General features: G+C 55.2%; 1 protein-coding gene across 4 annotated transcripts in view; it reads right to left on the bottom strand.

The window, feature by feature from the left end:
* Positions 1-24,617, bottom strand: part of NCOA1 (nuclear receptor coactivator 1) — a 211,785-nt gene that overhangs the window by 5,275 nt on the left and 181,893 nt on the right. For all 4 annotated transcript variants that reach the window (XM_068403214.1, XM_068403300.1, XM_068403391.1 and 1 more), the window contains exons 12-18: positions 17,306-17,489; positions 14,654-14,839; positions 11,760-11,886; positions 6,839-7,007; positions 3,908-4,219; positions 2,584-2,685; positions 1,142-1,541 (exon numbers count right to left, since the gene is read on the bottom strand). In XM_068403214.1, the coding sequence (XP_068259315.1) occupies positions 1,142-1,541; positions 2,584-2,685; positions 3,908-4,219; positions 6,839-7,007; positions 11,760-11,886; positions 14,654-14,839; positions 17,306-17,489 (1,480 nt within the window). The remainder of the gene's footprint in view (positions 1-1,141; positions 1,542-2,583; positions 2,686-3,907; positions 4,220-6,838; positions 7,008-11,759; positions 11,887-14,653; positions 14,840-17,305; positions 17,490-24,617) is intronic.

Raw genomic sequence — 24,617 nt, 5'->3', positions numbered from 1 at the left:
TTGGGGTCTCTGGCTTTTGGTTCGAGCAGCTGTATCGCTCAAACACAGATATTTCAGGGATGAAATGGAATATTTCAGGGTCCAGAGGAGGCCACGGAGATGCTCAGAGGGCTGGAGCCCCTCTGCTCTGGAGACAGGCTGAGAGAGCTGGGGCTGTTCAGCCTGGAGAAGAGAAGGCTCCGGGGAGACCTTCTAGCACCTTCCAGTGCCTGAAGGGGCTACAGGAAAGCGGGAGAGGGACTTTTTACAAGGGCATGGAGTGACAGGACGAGGGGGAACGGTTTTAAACTGAAAGAGGGGAGATTGAGATGAGATGTGAGGAAGAAATTCTTTGCTGTGAGGGTGGTGAGACCCTGGCCCAGGTTGCCCAGAGAAGCTGTGGCTGCCCCCTCCCTGGCAGTGTTTAAGGCCAGGCTGGATGGGGCTGGGAGCAACCTGGTCTGGTGGAAGGTGTCCCTGCCCGTGGCAGGGGGGTTGGAACCAGATGACCTTTAAGGTCCCTTCTGACCCAAACCGTGCTGTGATTCTATGAAGGAGCAGGGAAACCCCGTCCTGGAGTGGTTCCCATCTGCAGGTGTTCCTCTTTAGCATCACACCCGTCTGGAAAACAGCCAGGGTAAGGATGAGATGATGCCAAAAGAGGTTCCTGTGGGGCTACTGCAGCCACAGTTTTCTCTACTCATGAGTGATGTCCACCTTGCTGAGACCCTGCACTGATGCTCAGCCATGAAGACCTTCAAGACAGTGTCCATCTGCGCACAACTCCGCACCGGCTCACCCATCCACACAGGAGGCAGACGCTGCCTGTGGCTCATTCCAGACATCTCAGTGAGTGTTTGGCCTTTTTCAGAGCAGAATGTATTTAAGGAAGAGCAATTTAGAAGACTGCCTTGCAGTTCGATTTTCAAGGAAAGAGTTAAGGAAATTATTTTCAAGGAAAGAGTTAAAGCTGCCCAAATGGTATATTGTTTTTTGGAGATTCACCAAGAAAAGGTCCCTTGGGATGTGGAAACCAGAGACCAGACCAGTACACAGGCTGGGTGAGATGGCTGGGGATGAAGCCCAGAGCAGAGCTGGGATTCAGCATCCTCGGGGGATCTCAGCTCTGCGCCCCACCTCTCCCTCCCCACCGCCGACGTACCTGATCCTGAATACTGAAAGATGTTCTGCTGCATCTGTGGGGTCATCCCGGCGCCGAACTGCCCTCCGACGCCGCCCATCATCCCCCTGTTCACCATGCTGCTGCGGTTAGCCAGCGCGGCCTCGGGGTTGGATGCCAACGGCGAGAAGGGACTGGTGGAGGTGGGAGGGTTTCCCGGGGTCGTACCGTAGTTTGGGGGATAAGGGAATTGCTGGGGGGGTGCTTGGGGTAAGCGAGCGGCTCCGATCTGTACCGGGAGCCCGGCGGAGGGAGGGAGGTTGTTTCCGAAGCTTTGCTGCCTCATCAGGATGGCTCGTTGCTGCATGAGCTGCCGCTGCCGGTGCTGCTGGCTGTAGAGCTCGCGCTGGCGCTGCGCCAGCATCTGGGCGTTGAGGGGAGGCTGTGGGGAAGGAGAGGGAGCCCCTCATTATCACCGTTACCTTCCCGTTCTGGCAAACACCTCAGAAACCGCCCCCCCCCAGCACCAGAGCTGTGGGTGCTCCCCTTCCCCAGCTTGGGGTGCCCGTCCTTGGTTTGCAAGGAAAGCTGGAAAAACCCCAAAATGTTGTAAATTGACCTGTTTTAATCAATCAATCAATTAATCAGGTTGGAAGAGCCCTCTGGGATCATTGAGTCCAACCATTGCCCTGACACCACCATGGCAACTAGACCAGGGCACTAAGTGCCATGTCCAGCCTTTTCTTAAACCCCTCCAGAGATGGTGACTCCACCACCTCCCTGGGCAGCCCCTTCCAATGGCTAATGACCCTTGCTGAGAAGAAATGCTTCCTCATGTCCAACCTGACCCTCCCCTGGCCAAGCTTGAGGCTGTGTCCTCTTGTCCTAGCGCTGATTGCCTGGGAGAAGGGAGAAGTTTGCACCACTGCAGGGCAGAGCAGGTTGGTGATATTAAAAGATCGGCCTCTGGACATGCCGAGTGGCAAAGCTCCGGGAGCCAGAGCATCCCCCAAGCTGGGAAAAGAGGCTCTCAGTCACCTGGCTGCCCCCAACCACCCCTCTCCTCTGTGGGACCCACTTCTGCCCTCACCGGGATGCTCCCACACGCCAGAGCCCAGCATCCCTGACCTCGCCTCATTCAGCTGTGAGCTGTTCAAAAAAAAAACCCCATCCCACGAGCTTTTCCATCACCATGGGCTCATTCCCCATATGGCCAAGCCAGATGTGCTGGAATTAATCACCTTAAAAAGTCCGACAAAGCCATCAGCAGCTGAAATCGGAGCTACAACGGGTTCAGTCCCCTTCCCTATCACTAACACAGCACATTAGGGACGTCACGCTGCTTCCCAAAAAGGCAAAGGCTTCTCTGAGAAGTGGAATCAATTTTTCTCCCCCGTTAGTGACAGAGAGGAGTGAGCCCGGCTGTGCTAACGGGGAGGGCACGGGGATAAACCCCCCTCGTTTCTCCCCGCATCCCCCCTCACCTGCGGCGTGATCTGCTGCTGCATCCCTGCCCGCATGTTGATGCCCACCGGGGAGCTGGCTGCGAACTGGTTGAGGATCGCCTGCCGGTTTTGGTGGATCAGCTGGAGGGAAGGAAGAAAAAAAAATCCAGGGAGACTTGCAAAACTCCGACGTAGGAGCTTCCCACCCGTCCGATCCCTTCCGACGGGGATGTGTGGGCTGCAGGCAGCACCGAGGGTCCCTCCGTCCCCCTTCCCGCGGCCCCAGGATGCGGAGGGGGAAGAATTTCTCCTATGGAGACAGGCTGAGAGAGGCTGGAGAACAGAAGGCTCCAGGGAGACCTTCTAGCACCTTCCAGTACCTGAAGGGGCTACAGGAAAGCGGGAGAGGGCTTTTGACAAGGGCATGGAGTAATGGGACGAGGGGGAACGGTTTTAAACTGCAAGAGGGGAGATTGAGATGAGATGTGAGGAAGAAATTCTTTGCTGTGAGGGTGGTGAGACCCTGGCCCAGGTTGCCCAGAGAAGCTGTGGCTGCCCCCTCCCTGGCAGGGTTCAAGGCCAGGCTGGATGGGGCTTGGAGCAACCTGGTCTGGTGGAAGGTGTCCCTGCCCATGGCAGGGGGTTGGAACTGGATGGGCTTTAATCATAGAGTCGTAGAATGTGAGGAGTTGGAAGGGACCTCTGGAGATCATCGAGTCCAACCCCCTGCCAGAGCAGGACCAATCTAGGGCAGGTTACACAGGAACGCATCCAGATGGGTCTTGAAAGTCTCCAGAGAAGGAGACTCCACAACCCCTCTGGGCAGCCTGTTCCAGTGCTCTGTAACCCTTACGGTAAAGAAGTTCTTCCTCATGTGGAGGTTGAACTTCCTGTGCTCCAGCTTGCATCCATTGCCCCTTGTCCTGTCGCAGGGCACAAGTGAAAAGAGGTTGCCCCTTTCCTCTTGACACCCAGCCCTCATCTATTTATACACATTGATCAGATCCCCTCTCAGTCTTCTCTTCTCCAGACTCAAAAGCCCCAGGTCTCTCAACCTTTCCTCCTAAGGCAGGTGTTCCAGTCCCTTACTCATCCTCACAGCCCTCCGTTGGACTCTCTCCAGTAGATCTCTGTCCCTCTTGAACTGGGGAGCCCAGAACTGAAGGCAATACTCCAGGTGAGGTGTCACCAGGGTAGAGTAGAGGGGGAGGAGGACCTCCCTCGATCTGCTGGACACACTCTTCTTAAGGCACCCCAGGATCCCATTGGCCTTGGCCACCAGGGCACATTGCTGTCCCATGGATAACCTGTTGTCCACCAGGTCCCTCCCAACCCAAACCATTCCATGATTCTATGAACTTACCTGCTGCTGCCCCTGCAGCCGCTGCTGCAGCTGAAGTCGCAGCTGGTTGGGGGCCGTCGGGGGCCTGTTGAGCGTCTGCCGGGGTTGCATGGCCATGTTGGTGGGGAAGGCGCCGCGGGGCGGCTGTACCTGCACCGGCATGGGTCCGAAGGACGGCTTCTGCCTGACCATGCCGGGGAAGGCGCTGGGGAGGTTGGTGGGAGAGGCAGAGGAGTAAGGCTGGGGGTACATGCCGGGTTTCTGCTCCATCATGAGCGGTGGGGTGGCTTGTTGGGGCTGGAACCGTTCCGTCAGGGCCTCCAGCCCGCCGCCCTGGCGAAGGCAAAGGGGGAGGAAAAACATCACTTTGGAGCCCCACCGGCACCCTACCTCTCCCGGGAGAGCTCCGAGGGGCTGGAGGACGTGTCTAGCGTGGGCCAGCTCCCTCCTAAGGGATGCTGCTGCCTGTCCCCTCATCCCCTGGGTGAGGGGTGAGTCAAGGAGGGCAGTAAACACCCACCTCCCCAGGCTTAGCAAACCTTACAGGGATGGAAATGATTTCTTTTGGCTTGCTTGGGAGCAAAGACCAAGGCCAGGCTTTTTGGAAGAGCTCAGGGCTCATCTCCCTGGGCTGGTGGGGGGGTTGCAGGGTGGTGGTAGGCGATGCTGCCTTCCTCTGCCTTCCTCTGCCTCCCTCCGCAGGGTCTGCTAGCACTGAGCTGCTCACCTGGGCTCCAAACAGCAGCACGCCCGGTCAGACAGACCCTCAGGCTCGGAGGATCGACCTGACCATGGGAAACAGTTTGTGCTCTCTCTCCTTTCCTATTTTTATACAGCCTCAGAGGCTCGGTTGGAGGCAGAGGGTACGGCGTTCTGGGTCCCCGTGTGCCCCAAGAGCACCTGGGACACTGGCCGTGGCCAAGGGTGGGAGCCACAGACCCCCGGGACTGGGAGAGCTCATGGGGAAGCACAACTATACTCCGTGCTGCTCTAGCTTGGCTCAGGCAGAGAAATCTGGTGTTTGAGCTATGAACCCCTGGAGAAGTAACACCTTGGAGCCAGAATCCTTAATCCAAGTCCCATGGAAAACTGGGTTAAGAGAAACTGCACACACAAAGCACCCCCAAATCCCGCTGCCTTCGGGGTTTGGTTAGATGGTGCCCATCAAAGGAGTGAGGCTTGAAGGCATGGGAATGGTGGTGTGGAAAAATAGACCGCTTAGGATCAATTAAGATGGTGGTGGGGAGAAATAAATTGCTTAAGATAAATTAAGATGGAGCTTATATGGTTCAAGGACCGGATACGAGGCCATAAACCATCAGCCTGTGACAGCCAGAAACCACAGCCCTGCTGAAATGAGGCTCTTTCACTCTCCTCCCCCCAAACTACCCAGTTTTCAGCCACCTCCTGGTTAAACTGGGTGCAGATACCCCCAGCACCTCATCCCACCCCGTCTGCGGTAGCACGGTGGGTTTGGTGAAGTCAGGGGGTGCGAACCCCTAACCTGCCGAGAACACAGCCTGGAGGGGAACTACCCACATGTTTTCTTCCCAGAGATGTTTTATGCTGACACGTCGTTTCTCTCAAGATATATTTCAAGCAAATATTTCATGGAAGTATTCAAAATATTTCGGAGGTTCTGCTGAAGCCATGGAAAAAGCCCAAGATTCCCATTAACGAAATGATCCCTGGAGGGGAGCAAAGCTGGGTCGGGGTCTGAACGTGAGAGAATCCCCCTGACCCAGGTGCTCCTCAGCAGGGGAAGCGCCGGATCGGCGTGGGGATGCTGGGCACTGAGCTGTTGCAGCTGCATCTTTGGCAACAGCATCTCTGGTCCTTGGCACCAGAGAGGCTGAGCGTCCTACCGCTAACTTGGGGAAAAAAAACAGGCAGGTGGTGATTTTGGATGCTCAGCCTTGAGAAAAGGGACGTGGCAAATACCTGAGTGGGGAATCGAGTCACCGACAGGTCCCTCAAATCGCTCAGGAAAAGATCAAACCAGCGCAAGGCGCCACGTCAGGGCCACCGAAGGAGCTGTGCCACCTCCGGGCTGAACCGGTGCAGGATGAGGCCCGGAGCAGCCCGAGGGATTTGCTCTGAGAAGCTGCTTTCTTAGGGCATCAACAGCCTTTCCATTCTGTTCCTTGTTTTGGAAAAATCGTGCGTGCGAGCGCTATGGGGCACGGAAAAAGAAGCCACTGGAAGACAAACTCCAAGCGATCCGTCTCATTTTCCACGGCCCTCGCTAGCTCCCCTCCAGCCAGCTTTCTCCCCCTGCCATGCCTCGTTATTTATGAAACCCTGAACCCCTCCAGAGGCATCTGCCCCCGTGGATATCTGCAAACAGGGACTCTCCTCCAGAGCTCAGCTGCACAAACCAGGCCACCACTCAAAGCAAACCTCTTTTTTTTTTCTCTTTCAGTTCAACCCGAGACAGAAGGGCAGCTGCACTGTAAGCCAATCTTGATAGTAAGAACCACATGGTTTCATACCAGCGAGGCCATTAGATATATAATTAGGCAGCACAAGCCAGGCTCAGGAATCCCAGGCTGTGGGATTCCAGCTGGAAGGCTCCTCCGTGCCCTAATCCCCCCGGTAAGGTGGGGAAGCGGCACAGCCTGCCAAGCTCTCCCCGTTACATGAGCCGCCCGGGGCCGAAACCGCTGGGTCGTCTCTCTGCCAGGCTGCCGGTTCTCATGAGGGATCGTGTTTGAAAAGAGGAGAAGCGAGAGATTGTGTTTCACGGGGCTGTTTTCCAGCTTTTTTGGCAGGAGGGGGAGCGAGAACGGCGCGGTGTTAAGTGTCGTCTCTGAATCTGATGCGCTCGTGTGTTCCCACTCGCATCTGGCCTCCCGTTACCACCAGATGTTGGAAATCCTCCTCCACGTCAAGCCTCAGCATCTGGCCCCGTACATGACCTCCAGTAAGTCCCATGAGCGCTTCTCTCTTTACCTGGACAAGTTTGTCGATGCCGAGAGCTCGATCCAGCTCGGCCAGCTCCGTCTCGTCTTTGCCGCTGAGGAAGGAGACGAGCTGCTCGAGCAGGGCTTTCTCGTCGTTCCGACCCTCCGGCGTGGTGGGAGGGCACAGGAGCTCGTCCAGCTGCGAGGTGATGCACTGGCTGCAGGGGGAAGAAGAAGAGGAGGCACGTTAAGGTTTAGGAAGCAGGGAGGAGGCTGAGCTGGGAGATGCTGGAGCGACGCAGCCCCCGGGACTCGCTCCCACCCCGCTGCATCACGCAAACCCCACGGCAGCCTCGTCCCCCGGCTCCGACACCGCTCAAGCTCATGCCCTGCGCCGAAACCTGCTTGTAAGGATGAACCTCTCCCCGAAACGAAGCCCGGACAGCGTTTTGGTGAGGTTTGGGAAGGAAACTTGGGTGCTTTTGGGCAGGACAGCGGGAGGTAGAGCAAAACCTCTGCCGGCACGAAAGCGGGGAGGCTTGGATGGAGCCGGAGCAGCTGGAAGCAAAGCAGCTGAAGGCGAAGGGGAACCTTTGAGCTGCAAAAATAAGATTTCTGCAGAGCTCGCTCCGTATTCTTTGGGAAGAAGATTAATATGTAATGAGAGACATTCCAATGACGTGACTAATTGGAGTCAATCGGATTTGCCGGGTCTGACACGACGGAGAGAGCCGTGGCACATCACGCTCGTGGAGAGGCACAAAGGCGAGGGCTGGAGCGTGCCAGCAGTTCCCAAGCAGCAGACATGTTTATCCTTTTAGCTCCAGATGAGGACCAGATGTACAGTAAGGAACCGAAGCCAAGCTGCCCGAGACGGCTGCAGCCAACACACGCAGCCTAATCCAGGGAAAAGAAATACTCGGCGCTGGGATTTCTTAAATTGCAGAGAGGGAAGCGGGGAGACAGAGGTGAAAAGCAGGGTTAGGTTCACTCCGTAGCCAAGGTCCCTGCTACTTGATGCTTGTCTCAGACCCAGTTTCTCAGTGCCAAGGCCAAAGTTTGCTGCACAGACACGTTGTTCTTGCAGAGGAAGGGAAGGACGGGCTTTTTCTCCACAGTATCAGGCAGCTAGGAGAGAAATTCAGGTTGGAACCACCTCTTCAGCCCATGGTGGACCTCTGCGTGGATGGCAAAAGTTGGTTTATAAAGAGATCGTGGGGATAATACAACCTGTATGTAGTAAATAAACCTCCAGCACAACTTTGCAGCCCAATCCAGCCTGCAGAGCCTTCCCCACCCCTCCTCTCCTCCAGCACCGTGCCATGGTGGGGTCCAGATGAGTCTCCAGGCAGGTAACAGGGGACAAAGGAGATCCTGGACATGTTTTCTGTCCAAAGTTCTTCTATCCACCACAACCCTTCAGGCTTTTTTTTAAGGCAAAAACTCTGATTCTGCATGCAGTGAGGTGGAGAAATTCAGCTGCTTGCAGAGATGGTGTCAAATACTGCTTGAGGTCCCGTAAAACATCTCCCTGGCATGGCCTCCAAGCGCTGCTCTGAGGGGCTGCAGGTCTCCAGCCCTGCACAGATGTCTGAGAAACCTCAGGCGTCTCGGATGGCACCGGGTGCTGGCACTGAGGCACCCGAATAGGGCCCCGGGTGGCGTGTTTGACCTTGGGGGATTAGAGGAACGCGGGTGAGAACAGTGACCTGGACTTGGTTCGAGGAGCCTTGGACCTGGCCCAAGGTGTCCCTCTCCTGCAGAAGATATGAGCACTTGTGCCTGCGACGCAAGAGAGGGGATGTTGAAGTCGTCTCACTTTATCAAGAGGCAAAGGCACGGGAGGATTTGGGGAACGTGAGGACTTAAAAAGGAAGCTCCTGTTCCCCAGGACACCCAGCGCTGGGAGATCGGGGCACCACCAGCTCCTTAAACAAGGCCAGGACCTCAGCCCATCTCCAGCTAACACGAACCTCCCAGCTGGGAAACCTTTACAGCAAAAGCTCTGCTGATTTGAGCTTAGCTAAAATATATTTCTCAGTCCCATAATATCTGCAGTCCAAAGTCTGCTTGCTCCAACTGCGGTCTCCACCAGGTGGACAGGTGGCCTCTGGGACCGTGGGCATCTCCCAAGATGAGCGTGTCTTCCCCATCTGCAGGTCTTCAGGACCAAAGTCCAGAGGCTTTTCCCCAGCAGAACCTCTTCTCTCGGCTGCAGTGGAAGCAGGGTTTTGTAGCTGATCACCATGCCACGAGATGGAAGTGTTTAGACCCCACCAAGATGCTACCAAGGCAGGTCTCACCCACGATGCTCCATCAGACCTATGGTTACTGAAGATACGAGAGGGAACTGAGCTGGGAACCAGCCTCTTCCAGCGTTGCCTCTGCCCACCACCTCTGGCAGGAACTACCCATGCCCAGAGACCCTAATTCAGGAGGAACGGAGGCTCACCAGGATGAGCTGCCCTCTACCTCTCATCTTGCTGTCATCTCATGGCCCTGGTCCATGTGTTGGCTCTACCAGTGGCTCCACCACGCGGGGAGCCCAACCTTGCTGTAGGGAGCCGAAGGAGCTGTGGGAAGTCCTACCAAGCAGCATGGTTTTCCTTGCTTTCTCCCTGCTCAATGCTGAGAAAATCAACTACTACCTTGTAAAAACCTAACCAGGCTGCAATATTGAAGTGTGGTTGAAACCACTGCTCTCCAAAGGCAGGCACTGTGTGAGATTCGTTACCTCCACATCTCACCAGGCTTTGGGCAGATGCCACCACTCCACCAGTCTGCCCTTGTCTCCTGGCACAGGGCTCTGCCCTGAAAACCACCTGAGGTGTTTTTCCCCACCCGAGGACTCACAGGATGCTGTTGGCAAACGCTTCTCTCCTTGATGCCCACGCAGGTCCCAAGCCTTCCACACCAACCTCGCTCAATAATCCTGCGGTGAAGGATGAGCCAGAGGAAAATGCAGCTCCCTTCCTCCCAGCTGCGCTGGCTGGGGAGACAAAAACTTCTCCAGCCAGCCAGACTGACGCAGTGCTTGGAGCACAAGGCTGCTGAGTAAGGTAGGGTCATTTTTACTCCATAAGCAGCATTTTAAGGAACATTCGGAGCTTAAAAACCAGATTGATTTTTCTAGCGGCTCTGCCCGTTGCCAGGGGTGCCCCACGGATCTCATCCCACCAAAATAACGACACCAGCAAGGCTTGAAAGGAAAGTTACTTCCTTGTGGCAAGGGCTCGGGCTGGTGGAAATGCTCCGTGAAAGGGGGATTTGTTTTATCTCTTACCAACAAGAGTTGGCTAAGTCTTTCCAGCAGAAGCCCAAGATCCAGTTGCAGCAGTGGAGACCACTTGGGCAACTCTCTTCTTGGGTTGAGCAAAGAGCTTTGAGAAATTAATTCCAATTTAGTCCCGAGAAAAAGATGTTTGGCTTTCAGCTTGCTCAGGTACAACTCTTACAGATCTTCTGCAGGACAGGAAAACAGAGACCATGCTCGTCTGCTAAAGACCTCAATTAATAGAGGTAATGGGCTTTGGGCTTTGGCAAGAGGAGCTGGGCAGAGCTCATCAGTGCTGGCTCTTCAGCCAGGTACCAGAAGCCCTCGCTGGGCCAGGGAATCGAATCCATCTCCACGAGCGTTGCTGCCTCAGCGAGGACTTTGGGGTGCCCCTTGCCCACCACCAAGCTCCATCAGCAGGGCTCTCCACCCTTCTGACATCCCATCCGAAAACATCTGACCTATGGTCTCCTCCAACCTGTTTATAGCCAAGGAGAGACGCTGTACTTTGGGCAGGTGATGACCCCTTGGCTGCTCCATGGGGCATGGACCCAAAAAAGGTGGTTAGAGGACTGGAGGGGGTTATTTAACCCTGGATCAGAGCTGTGATCATTTCAGCTGGAGCCAAGCACACAGGGGCTGCAAAGCGCTGCAAGCACGTGAAAACACAAAACTGTCCCCTGGTTCTCCAGATCCCACCACTGCCCCCGGCGAGAAGGGATGCTGGAGAACACTGACCCAAATCCAGCCACTGGCAAGGGGTAGCGGGGACTTGCAGCATCCTTGGCTCTGCCATGGATATATGGGATCATTCAGGTCCAGACAGACCCTGGATGTTTCCCCCAACCCACCTTCTTTATCTACTCACACACAGAATCAATGAGGTTGGCAGAGCCCTCTGGGATCATTGAGTCCAACCATTGCCCTGACACCACCATGGTGGCAACTAGACCATGGCACTAAGTGCCATGGCCAGTCTTGTCTTAAACCCCTCCAGAGATGGTGACTCCACCACCTCCCTGGGCAGCCCCTTCCAATGGCTAATGACCCTTGCTGAGAAGAAATGCTTCCTAATGTCCAACCTGACCCTCCCCTGGCCAAGCTTGAGGCTGTGTCCGCTTGTCCTATCGCTGGTTGCCTGGGAGAAGAGGCCGACTCCCACTTCACTACAACCTCCCTTCAGGTAGTTGTAGACTGCACTAAGGTCACCTCTGAGCCTCCTCTTCTCCAGGCTAAACACCCCCAGCTCCCTCGGCTGTTCCTCGTAGGTCAGACCCTCCAGACCCTTCACCAGCTTGGTCGCTCTCCTCTGGACTCCCTTCAACACCTCAACATCTTTCTTAAAGTGCGGGGCCCACTTCAAGACACGCTTGTCCCTAGAGAGATAAGGTTGGACTTGATGATCTGTTGGACTCGATCTTAAAGGTCCTTTCCAACCAAAACAATTCTATGATTCTATGATAACAGACGTCATCTCTCACATCTAGCACCCCACCCAACCCAGGTCCCAGCACTTTATGGTACCAGCAGCAACCATCGCTGCCGTATGGCGATGGGCAGTCGTGCTCGTCCCTGCTGGGTTTCCAGGCAGGCAGCAAAGCCAGGACACATGTCTTTGACCCAGGCAGCTATTGCCAGGACATCCCGCTGTTCTCCTGGGAGAGGTCGGGAAGCCGCCCAGCTCCACGGTACTTACTCTTCGGGTTTATTCAGCGCGCCTCGATTCATGGCTGCCATGCTGTTATCCGTCCAGGGCATCTGCTCCCCCATTCCCGGCTGTCCAAACTGGTGATCTGGCACCCCCATCTCCAGCTCAGGCATTCCTGGGGGGAAAAGCAGGATGGGAGGAGGAAAGGTTAGTGCGTGGGCAGGACTTGGGTGCTGCCGTGGGGACCGGGCAAGCTCAGAGCAACAGGGTGCCAACGGTGTCCTAAAACATCCCTAAAAGGGATGCCAAGATTCACCAGTTATGGCTCTTTTCAACCCAAAGTTAGAGGTATCAGGTGTGGTTTCCTAATTATTATATAAGCATGAAATTCTGGGTGAAAATCTAGGCAGATACTGCACACACAGCAGATACACACAGAATCCATCAGGTTGGAAGAGCCCTCTGGGATCATCGAGTCCAACCATTGCCCTGACACCACCATGGCAACTAGACCAGGGCACTAAGTGCCATGTCCAGGCTTTTCTTAAACCCCTCCAGAGATGGTGACTCCACCACCTCCCTGAGGTGGACCTTGTGTCCTCAGTATGTGCAAATGCCGTTAAAAAGTTCCCCCTTTCAGCACATTTCTAGCAAGAGTTTCAAAATCTAGTCAAGTTAGAGGGTTTCTTCTTGAAGGCAAAGATTTGAGCTTAAAAAATAGCCCACACCCATCAGCATCTTCTGCTTCTCTTTTGGAGGAAAGTTAATTTGCGCAGGGAAAGGAGCCAACGCAATTCAATTAAGCTGCAGCAGAACTTGGAGCCCAAGCCCAGAGATTTATGAGGCTGGAGACTTTACGTCATCCCGTTTGAAATAGGAATTGGGATTGAAGATCAAACGGCATCTCAGCTGAAGCAGCCCGTGGAGATCCAGAGAGAGGGAAACCGGAGGGGTAAGCACATTGCTGGCCAGGGTGGCATCGGGATGTGCTATCGGTGGCCACCCCGATGCCAAACCCCCCGAGTTTCTAAGAGAAGGTGGTCGCTGAAGATGAAAATCTCTCTTCTTTTAACCAAGCTCAGCCCTGCTGACTCTTTTCCCAATAAAATATGGTATTTCCTTGAAAACATCTGTGGTGACCCAGTGCCTGGTGTCTTCGCTGTTGTCACAAGTTGCCACCAGCTTCACGTGTCACCCAGACCGTGGGGTTTGTTTTAACAAAGAGAAAATCAAAGCCTGAAGAGGAGGGAGGGGAGGAAGGTCCAGCTCAGGGATGCTCAGCATCCCAGCGCACGCACCGGCACGGCGGCTCCTGCCAAGATCTCCTCTATTTCTCAAAATTTCTTAAAAAAAGCCTTAAGGTTGCTTGGCAACGGGCACATCCCGGTGCCAGCAGCAGCCTCAGCTACGCCGTGGCACAGTCATGGTGTAGCCCGTCCCCAATCCTTCCTTGACTCACCCCAAAACGGTCCCCAGGCTCATTGATGCTGAAGATCACGGATTTTCCCAAGCAGAGCATCATTTCCCGGGGTGTGGGTGACCCTCCTCGAGGCAGCTGGACCCAACAGGATGTAAATAATCATATTATACAGTTACAACTGCTGTGCCAGCACCATGTGCAGGGCTGACTTCTGCCTCCTCTCCTGGAGGGGACTTGGAGGACGATGAAAGCTCTCAGGTGATGCTCTCCTGCTCAACAAGCTGCCCAAACCAAGAGCTCCACGTGGCTCTGAGGGACCGGCGGCATGCAGGGCTATCCAGAACTGCCACAAGTACCAGCCACGTGCCTCCTGCATCTGTGGGCTGGTGGGGAGCGGGGCCGGAGCTGTGCTCCAAGGCAAAGGGTGTGCGGGATGCAGGGCTGATGCTCTCCTGGAGCCTGGGCACTATCAGAGAGGGGACAGTGGATGAATCCAGCAGCTCTTCTAGTCCCACGTTACTGTCATGAGAAGATGGGCTGCATCCCCAGCAGCGTGGCCAGCAGGGTGAGGGAGGGGATTCTGCCCCTCTGCTCCGCTCTCGGGAGACCCCCCCTGCAGTGCTGCGTCCAGCTCTGGGGCCCCAACAGAAGAAGGACACGGAGCTGTTGGAGCGAGTCCAGAGGAGGCCACGGAGATGCTCAGAGGGCTGGAGCCCCTCTGCTCTGGAGACAGGCTGAGAGAGTTGGGGCTGTTCAGCCTGGAGAAGAGAAGGCTCCGGGGAGACCTTCTAGCACCTTCCAGTACCTGAAGGGGCTACAGGAAAGCGGGAGAGGGGCTTTTTACAAGAGCATGGAGTGACAGGACGAGGGGGAACGGTTTTAAACTGAAAGAGGGGAGATTGAGATGAGATCTGAGGAAGAAATTCTTTGCTGTGAGGGTGGTGAGACTCTGGCCCAGGTTGCCCAGAGAAGCTGTGGCTGCCCCCTCCCTGGCAGTGTTCAAGGGCAGGTTGGATGGGGCTTGGAGCAACCTGGTCTGGTGGAAGGTGTCCCTGCCTGTGGCAGGGGGTTGGAAATAGATGGTCTTTGAGGTCACTTCCAACCCAAACCATCCTGTGATTCTATGAGACCCGAGTTATTCACTTCCTGCACCTGCAGCCAAGCCGTTGTACAGCCCCAGTGCATGGTAGCAAGCAAGGTCCCTCTTCCAGATCATGTTCTCCCGACATTGGAAGGGGCCGCCCAGGGAGGTGGTGGAGTCACAGTCTCTGGAGGGGTTTAAGCAAAGACTGGACATGGCACTTAGTGCCCTGGTCTAGTTGCCATGGTGGTGTCAGGGCAATGGTTGGACTCGATGATCCCAGAGGGCTCTTCCAACCTGACTGATTCTGTGAAAAGCTGCTGGTGAACAGCGATGCTCGAGCTCCACCCTGCAACGCCTTTTCTCCTGTGGAACTCCCTGGAGAGCTCTAGCGTAACCTGGAGAAGGTGTAGAGGAGCGGACAGCTGCGGCTGTACGTACCTGCGTCGGGTGGGAAGGGGTTTGGCGCGGTCACCGTGCCCCTGCCCGGCTGGGACGGCCCGCGGGCGTGCGGGCTGCTGCCATTGCTCGCGGGACATGGAACCGGCCTCAGCTGTGCAGGCTCCAGGGGGTCACAGAACTCAAAGGGGGTCCGACCAGGCTGCACGCCCTGCGCGCTGGTCATCGCTGGAGAGGCATTAAATTAGTAAAAGAAAAAAGAAAAAAAAGCACAAGTCAGATATATCCCCGAGGCTCATTGCAAGATCACTGGTGCTCGGCAGATTCCTTGCCCTGCCAGGAAGGGAGCCGGCACCTGTGAGTCTGGAGGGCAAGAAGGGGATCACAGAATCAATCACAGAATCAATGAGGTTGGAAGAGCCCTCTGGGATCATCGAGTCCAACCATTGCCCTGACACCACCATGGCAACTAGACCAGGGCATTAAGGGCCATGGCCAGGCTTTTCTTCAACCCCTCCAGAGATGGTGACTCCACCACCTCCCTGGGCAGCCCCTTCCAATGGCTAATGACCCTTGCTGAGAAGAAATGCTTCCTCATGTCCAACCTGAACCTCCCCTGGCCAAGCTTGAGGCTGTGTCCTCTTGTCCTAGCGCTAGTTGCCTGGGAGAAGAGGCCGATTCCCACTGCGCTACAACCTCCCTTCAGGTAGTTGTAGACTGCACTAAGGTCACCTCTGAGCCTCCTCTTCTCCAGGCTAAACACCCCCAGCTCCCTCAGCCATTCCGTGGCTGCCCCCTCCCTGGCAGTGTTCAAGGCCAGGTTGGATGGGGCTTGGAGCAACCTGGTCTGGTGGAAGGTGTCCCTGCCCGTGGCAGGGGGTTGGAACTGGATGGTCTTTAAGTTCCCTTCCAACCCAAACCAGTCTATGGTTCCATGATTCAGCCCCCAGCACTTTGCTCCAGAGCCTGCCTGTGGCTCACAGAGGGTGTTTGGGGGTTATAGACCTGTAAACCATCGCTCAGCGGGTGCGATGCTGCGCTGCCCTCTGAGGATCCCCCCGGGGAGCCCACTGCAAACCCAACCTCCCAGGTGGGCTTCACCCCTCTTCACAGCACGGTTTTGGCCACGCTCCCACCACCACGCTGCTTTTCTTTCTGCTGCGATGCTCCTGCCCTTTTAAAGGCTCCACTTCTGCAACCTGAGTCCTCTGAAAATATCCTGGCCATGCCTGCCAGAGCCGCCTCGCGGGCTTCTCCCTGGGCTGGAACCCAAAACCTCATCATCTCCGTTTGCTGAATAAGTAACAGGAGGATTATCCCTCCCTGGGTAAGATGTGGACCAGCAGCTAACTGGTTTATACTGGGCTCTGTCTTGCCTCTACTCTGAAAGCAGCACTTCAGCATTCCAGACTCAGCGTGATTGCAGCGATATGGGGGATGCGACAGATAATTATCTCCGTGGAAAATCAAGTGCAGGATGGGAGAAGCCCCACGGGGCTGGGACCAGCTCCAGCACGCTGCCCCAGGGATGCCATGGTGCCAAAGGGGATGGGCGAGCATCCCTCGTGCCGTGGGGCTTGGGGCTGGCACGGGGACGTGGTGGAGTCACCATCTCTGGAGGGGTTTAAGAAAAGACTGGACATGGCACTTAGTGCCATGGTCTAGTTGCCATGGTGGTGTCAGGGCAATGGTTGGACTCGATGAGCCCAGAGGGCTCTGCCAACCTCATTGATTCTGTGATTCTGTGATGTCCAGCACAACAAGAGATGCGTGTCATGATGGCAGGAGCCACTGGGTGCAGTTATGTGGGCAAATTTAGGCTGGGATTGGCAAAAACTTGCTTTGCCCATGGAAGGTGGGGGCTGGAAATAGCTGTGCCTCTCTCACCACCCAGCCTGGGGAAGCTCAGCCCGAGGAGCCCCAGCTTGAGCCTCCAGCCACGGGGTCCATGTATGCTTCTGCTATGAGACACACGGAATTTATGATTTGCCTGCAGGCTCCTTCAGGAGAGAAATCCTATTTTTTTCTTTGGTAAAACTGTTCACTTTGGAAAAAAATCAAGTCTTTTGTTGTTGTTGTTGCCTAATAAAAAAGCCCTGACGCTGCACCTGAGCATATCAAATCTCAAACCCCTATGTGGAAGCAACAGCGATGCTTTGAAACCTCAAACACCCCCGGCTGAGCCCACCTGCTCCCTTACGACCACCGTATCCTCTCCTCTCACTCATGTCACGGCTGTTTGCAGGGGTCCGTGGGGCTCACCGCCACCAACCCTGTTCCAGCCTGCAAACCCAGGTCCCCCTAGTGATAGGACAAGAGGACACAGCCTCAAGCTTGGCCAGGGGAGGGTCAGGTTGGACATTAGGAAGCATTTCTTCTCAGCAAGGGTCATTAGCCATTGGAAGGGGCTGCCCAGGGAGGTGGTGGAGTCACCATCTCTGGAGGGGTTTAAGAAAAGACTGGACATGGCACTTAGTGCCCTGGTCTAGTTGCCATGGTGGTGTCAGGGCAATGGTTGGACTCGATGATCCCAGAGGGCTCTGCCAACCTCACTGATTCTGTGATCACCACAGCCGGATCCAGGACGGTGGTACCCCAGTAGAGCGGGTGATAGAGAAGACCCTCCCTTCCCACCCCACAGCAGGGACCCGGTTTGGGGAGTGAGCAGCAGCGTTTCCCAGGGTGGACACGTACGGTTGAGTCCCGCGGGGGCTCTGGCAGCGGCGCTGGGCTGCAGGGGGGCCGCCAGCATCTCCGGTTTGACGGCGCCGCCGCCCACGCCGCTCTCGCTCCTCTCCGGTGCGCACAAGCCGGGCAGCTGAGCCGCCTTCTCCAGCGAGGGCAGGAGCTGGTCCAGCTGCTCCAGTTCGGCAGCAAACTACGGAAGGGGGAAAAAAAACCATCACAGGTGGGTGATTCAGCCCAAATGCAGCATCGGCGAGACCGAGCGCTGTTTTCACCCGCACACAAGCCCCCCCGGCACTGCTCCCCCCATCCCTTCGCGTGAAACACCGAGCATCTCACAGGGGTAGAGAACCAGCCCCGCATCCCTCTGCCCGGCCAGACGCAGACCCTGGGGGGACAAGGACTGTCACTCCCCGCCCACAGGTCCCCACCCCGGAGCTCAGTCCTCAGCGGCAGCTTCGAGACGTTCACGCGCTGCAATTAGCATAATTATTAACGACATATATATATAACCTCCAGCAATTTAAAACGGGAGATAATTTGCTTTGTTAATACACATATGCTTGGGCTGAAATGATAATAATTAAAAAAAATGGTCTTTTCTAAGAAACAGAAGTGACTTTTTGGAACAAGTGTCCAAAACCGACACCAGCCTCGGGCAAATAATTACCCTCAATGGGGCAGTAAAATATCATTCAGCTTTTCCAGCCTTCATCACGGCTAAGAATGGAAGGGGAGATGTTTTAGCCCGGGGACTCGAATAAATGGGAACGTTACTGGGAAAGGGATTTACACCAGTGGCTGTAATAGCGCTAAAGCAGCAGGTTGGGATTAAAGGGGCTGAGATAAATGAGCTTTGGCTAAAAGGAAAAAAATATCTCAAGGGAAATTGAATGTTTTAAAATCCAAGGTTCCAGAAGAGCCCCCCCTCGGCGTTAGGGAAAGCCTGGTCATTAACAGGGGGTAATTAATAGGCAATTTGATAGCACTAAGGAAAATCTTTGCATTTGGTATAGGGAATGATGCTCCGGGTCGGACAAGATGGAGAAATCTGGCAGGAGTTGGGATCCTGGCTTGGACAAGAGGCTCTGCCATCAGCTGAGGTGTAAGGAGCCGACAGCAGCAGAGGGGTAGAAGCCCCCCTCCCCGCCCCAGGATCGGGCCCTTTGCTGGGGGGCTGCTGGCTTCGGGCATCCCCAGGATGCCTCTGCCCCTCCCCAGCTCATGGAGCAGCGTTTAAACACCTCTCACCAAGGTGACAGCTTTGTCCCTTCCCAGAAGAAGATCCTCCCTGAGTCCCAGCTGGAAATATTTCATCTCTCGGATAAATTCTTCCAAACCAGGGGCAACCCCAAACGCTCCTGCAGCCACTTCCAGTTTCACCTCCACGATGCAAAGGTTGGTGCATCGCGAGGACAAAGCCCAGGGTGGCTGCAGGAAGATCCACCTTGGGATGGACCTTCCAACAACAGTGGCTCCATCGAAGCCACAAGCCCAGTCCTGCACCCAAGACCCAAGAGACCCCACTCACGCTCCCCGCCCCAGGAAGCAGAACATCCTCCTAAACCCAGGCTCACAGCGAGAATTAAACTGTTCCAAATAACGTGATTTCTCTTGGCCAAGCAGAATTTCTTTCAAGCTCAAGTTTGCAAAACAAAGAGAACTGAAGGAAATGGGAGATACCCATGATACGGCAGAAGCACATCTCCTCAACTCCATCTCCTCCTGCACGGAGGTCATTTTGGAGGCAGAGGGAGAAGAAGGGCACAGAGGCAGCTGTGGGCATCCAAAATGGACGTTAAGTGGAGATAAAACAGGAGCAGTGAAGATCTTGCATTGCTCGTTGGGTACGTGAAGAGGTTGGAGGATGGAGAGGTGGGAATGGAGGACACATGGTGGGAGCAGGGTGCTTATCAGTTTATTTCTGGAGCACCCAAACTTGCACCTGGAATCTGCACCCACTTTAACAGGTATTTTATTTCTCCTCCACATCTAGAAAACACACAGTGCTGGAGGGCTGGAGCAGCTCAGGCCATCCAGTCTTGCTTAGAGAAGGCTCAGATCTTCAAGACCTATTTCTGTCCCCAAATGGGGGAGAAAACCAACCAAAACACAAACCAAGGGACAGGATCTCATCTCTGCCCTTCATCCCTCACCCAGCCAGCTCATAGGATGCCCCACATGTGAAATCAGCTCAGTGAGGAGGACAGAGATGCTTCCAGGTGGTACCCACCGAGCCAACCTTCATCCCTGGCTGGACCTCCCCATGGAGCAGAAGCACTTCTCCTCCCAAGCCACTTGGGCAGCGAAATTCTTGCACAAATTAAATGATCCCATTATTTTATTGCAAGCTTCAGATCATTTGAAAATTTTCTGTGCAGCCCTGGTTCCTGGAGGCAACTATTTCCATAGGGATCTCCAGCTCTCTGTCATCACTCCTCTTTTAAAGGATTCTACCCTGCTTGCAAAAACAAGCTGAAATGTAGATTCAGAAACCAAAAAGTGAATGAAAAAAAGGTAAAACTATTTTTCACGGAATCACAAGATGGTTTGGGTTGGAAGGGACCTTTGAAGACCATTCAGTCCAACCTCTTGCCATAGGCTAGACATTAGGAAGCATTTCTTCTCAGCAAGGGTCATTAGCCATTGGAAGGGGCTGCCCAGGGAGGTGGTGGAGTCACCATCTCTGGAGGGGTTTAAGAAAAGCCTGGACATGGCACTTAGTGCCCTGGTCTAGTTGCCATGGTGGTGTCAGGGCAATGGTTGGACTCGATGATCCCAGAGGGCTCTGCCAACCTCATTGATTCTGTGATTCTGTGATCTACTAGATCAGGTTGCTCAAAGCCCCATCCAACCTGGCCTTGGAAGGCCAGGAACTTCCAATGAAGGGGCATCCATGACTTGTCTTTGGACTTCACCATTGGCACGTGGTGGAGCACTCCCACGTGTAGACAGCACTGCCTGCTCCCCAGTGTCACGCTCAAGGGCAGACAGAAGACAATCTGACCTGCAGGAAAGTCTCCTCTTCACCTTGTTGAAGTTCAGCTCATGCCTTGAAGCACAAGGATGGAAAGCCCTTCCAAAACCTTCCTTTTCCTTTTTTTTTTTAACTCTTGTAATTCCCATTAGCTCTTTCCCAGGCCCTACCCAAATATTTTTTGTTCTCACCCCACGACCAGGCATCTCCGAGCCAACCCAGGGTGTTTCCATAGGAGAAATCTGGAAAGGAACTAATCCTTTCAAGGCTGAAGGAGAGCTGCAGAGCTTGTCCTGCAATTAACGTCGCTCCTAATTGACATTTCGACTCGTAAAATAATCACACATGAAAACAAAACTCTAGCAAGTGCTAGATTTCATTTGAGATGGCAGCTCCCCCTCGCCATGCCGCAGCGAAGCAGCATATAACGGGAAACATGTGGAAATGAAACTCTGTCCTCAGCTGCTGAGCAGTGAAGAGTTGTTCACTCCTCAGAAAAATCCATTTTAAGACTCCGCAAACCCTCTCCAGCCTCTTCTATTAACTCTTTGGAAGCACTCGCTACAGGCCAACGTATAATCCTGACGCTCTCCAGCTGCCTGGGGAGGGATACTTGGAACTGAAAAGCCACGAAGGAGCCTAAAAATGCTCCTCTGCTTCCAACAGCGCAGGAGAGGGGCTTATAAACACATCCAGGCTCGAGTCATCCAAGCTCTGTGTGCCTGTTTGCGAGCAGAGCACAATTAGCGAGCACGGCCTCGTTTAATTAATAGGGCTTTCTGCCCTCACTGAAGGATGGGGCCACCTGGAACCATCACTGAGGCATGTTGATTTAGATGATGATTGAGATCATCTCAAATGGGAGATCATAGAATCATAGAACCACAGACTGGTTTGGGTTGGGAGGGACCTTAAAGCTCATCCAGTTCCAACCCCCTGCCATGGGCAGGGACACCTTCCACCAGACCACGTTGCTCCCAGCCCCATCCAACCTGGCCTTGAACACTGCCAGGGAGGGGGCAGCCACAGCTGCTCTGGGCAACCTGGGCCAGGGTCTCACCACCCTCACAGCAAAGAATTCCTTCCTCACATCTCATCTCAATCTCCCCTCTTTCAGTTTAAAACCGTTCCCCCTCGTCCTGTCACTCCATGCCCTTGTAAAAAGCCCCTCTCCAGCTTTCCTGTAGCCCCTTCAGGTACTAGAAGGTGCTAGAAGGTCTCCCCGGAGCCTTCTCTTCTCCAGGCTGAACAGCCCCAGCTCTCTCAGCCTGTCTCCAGAGCAGAGGGGCTCCAGCCCTCTGAGCATCTCCGTGGCCTCCTCTGGACTCGCTCCAACAGCTCCGTGTCCTTCTGTTGGGGGCCCCAGAGCTGGACGCAGCACTGCAGGGGGGTCTCCTGAGAGCGGAGCAGAGGGGCAGAATCCCCTCCCTCGCCCTGCTGGCCACGCTGCTGGGGATGCAGCCCAGGACACCGTTGGCTTTCTGGGCTGCCAGCGCACGTTGCCGGCTCATGGTGAGCTTCTCGTCACCCATCACCCCCAAGTCCTTCTCCTCAGGGCTGCTCTCAATCCATTCTCCGCCCAGCCTGGGTTTGTGCTTGGGATTGCCCCGACCCACGTGCAGGACCTTGCCCTTGGCCTTGTTCAGTGCAGTTTGCACAGGCCCAGTTCTCCAGCGTGTCAAGACAATGGAGGAGGACGTACCATCGAGCAAGCCGATGACTCCAGGAAAGTACGTTATAGAAAGAGATAAGGAGTTTGATTCCTGCTCACCCATAGGATAACCAACCGTGACTCCCAGGCCAACTGAGCCCTTAACCTTATGAAGAGATGGTGTCTTTGCCATGAGAGGCTCTCCGAGCGCTCTGTTGTCCATCCCATATCTCCTAAATCCAGCAGCCGCCTTTGCCGCAGGCAGGAGGCAGGAGATCAGCCCTGCTCTTCATGTCAACCACTCTCTTCTCTTTGCTTAAAAAGGATTAAGGAGCCTTATCCGTGTCACCATCTCCCCTGGCTTTCAGAAATTAGAAATCTCTTCTATTCATAGCTGCGTGTAATGAATATTTATACACGCAAATTATTGCCGAGATCTGTCACCGGATTACTCCATTTAATAATACTTTTAGGATAACTAAAAGGCCGGTAGAATTGCTAATCTCAGCCAACAAGAGGGCAAGGCATTGAAAATGTCCAGGGACATGAGCCCTGAATGGGCCCAGAGATGCAGAATTAAGAACGTTTTCGCATGGCAACACACACGTGGTCTTCTCCTCACTCAAGGCCACCACCTGCAGCAATGTGCTGGGCATCTTTCTCATTTTTATACACCTCGGTAAAGTTTCTCCCTTCCCATCATCGCCTTGAAGATCTGAGCTGCCAAAACGTGAAGCATCTGGACAAAAGGGGATAGCACTTGTGCTGGAGAAGGTGGCACCAGCGCTGGAGAACGTGGCACCAGTGCTGGAGAAGGTGGCACCAGCACTGGAGTGGGTGGCACCAGCACTGCGAAGGTGGCACCAGCGCTGGAGAAGGTGGCACCAGCGCTGGAGTGGGTGGCACCAGCACAGGAGCAGGTAGCATTAGTGCTGAAGAAGGTGGAACCAGTGCTGGAGAAGATGGCACCAGCACTGCAGAAGATGGCACCAGCGCTGGAGAACGTGGCACCAGCGCTGGAGTGGATGGCACCCAGCACTGCAGAAGGTGCTACCAGCACTGGAGAACGTGGCACCAGCGCTGGAGTGGGTGGCACCAGCACTGGAGCAGGTAGCATTAGTGCTCAAGAAGGTGGAACCAGTGCTGGAGAAGGTGGCACCAGCACTGCAGAAGGTGGCACCAGCGCTGGAGTGGGTGGCAGCAGCACAGGAGCAGGTAGCATTAGTGCTGAAGAAGGTGGAACCAGTGCTGGAGAAGATGGCACCAGCACTGCAGAAGATGGCACCAGCGCTGGAGAACGTGGCACCAGCGCTGGAGTGGATGGCACCCAGCACTGCAGAAGGTGCTACCAGCACTGGAGAAGGTGGCACCAGCGCTGGAGTGGGTGGCAGCAGCACTGGAGCAGGTAGCATTAGTGCTCAAGAAGGTGGAACCAGTGCTGGAGAAGGTGGCACCAGCACTGCAGAAGGTGGCACCAGCGCTGGAGTGGGTGGCAGCAGCACAGGAGCAGGTAGCATTAGTGCTGAAGAAGGTGGAACCAGTGCTGGAAAAGGTGGCACCAGCACTGCAGAAGGTGGCACCAGCGCTGGAGTGGGTGGCACCAGCGCTGGAGTGGGTGGCACCAGCACTGAAGCAGGTAGCATTAGTGCTGAAGAAGGTGGAACCAGTGCTGGAGAAGGTGGCACCAGCACTGCAGAAGATGGCACCAGCGCTGGAGAACGTGGCACCAGCGCTGGAGTGGGTGGCACAAGCACTGGAGCAGGTGGCATTAGTGCTGAAGAAGGTAGAACCAGTGCTGGAGAAGGTGGCACCAGCACTGCAGAAGGTGGCACCAGTGCTGGAGAACATGGCACCAGCGCTGGAGTGGGTGGCACCTAGCACTGCAGAAGGTGGCACCAGTGCTGGAGAAGGTGGCACCAGCACTGCAGAAGGTGGCACCAGCGCAGGAGAACGCGGCACCAGCGCTGGAGTGGATGGCACCCAGCACTGCAGAAGGTGCTACCAGCACTGGAGAAGGTGGCACCAGCGCTGGAGTGGGTGGCAGCAGCACAGGAGCAGGTAGCATTAGTGCTGAAGAAGGTGGAACCAGTGCTGGAGAAGATGGCACCAGCACTGCAGAAGGTGGCACCAGCGCTGGAGAACGTGACACCAGCGCTGGAGTGGATGGCACCCAGCACTGCAGAAGGTGCCACCAGCGCTGGAGAAGGTGGCACCAGCGCTGGAGTGGGTGGCAGCAGCACAGGAGCAGGTACCATTAGTGCTGAAGAAGGTGGAACCAGTGCTGGAGAAGGTGACACCAGCACTGCAGAAGGTGGCACCAGCGCTGGAGTGGGTGGCAGCAGCACTGAAGCAGGTAGCATTAGTGCTGAAGAAGGTGGCACCAGTGCTGGAAAAGGTGGCACCAGCACTGCAGAAGGTGGCACCAGCGCTGGAGTGGGTGGCAGCAGCACAGGAGCAGGTAGCATTAGTGCTGAAGAAGGTGGAACCAGTGCTGGAGAAGGTGGCACCAGCACTGCAGAAGGTGGCACGAGTGCTGGAGAAGGTGGCACCAGCGCTGGAGTGGATGGCACCCAGCACTGCAGAAGGTGCCACCAGCGCTGGAGAAGGTGGCACCAGCGCTGGAGTGGGTGGCACCAGCACTGGAGCAGGTAGCATTAGTGCTGAAGAAGGTGGAACCAGTGCTGGAGAAGGTG

The sequence above is a fragment of the Nyctibius grandis genome, chromosome 1 (genome assembly GCF_013368605.1).
Source record: "Nyctibius grandis isolate bNycGra1 chromosome 1, bNycGra1.pri, whole genome shotgun sequence".
In the NCBI taxonomy this organism is placed as follows: domain Eukaryota; kingdom Metazoa; phylum Chordata; class Aves; order Nyctibiiformes; family Nyctibiidae; genus Nyctibius; species Nyctibius grandis.
Note: the sequence above shows the minus strand (reverse complement) of the source record. Positions and strands in the feature narration are given on the sequence as shown.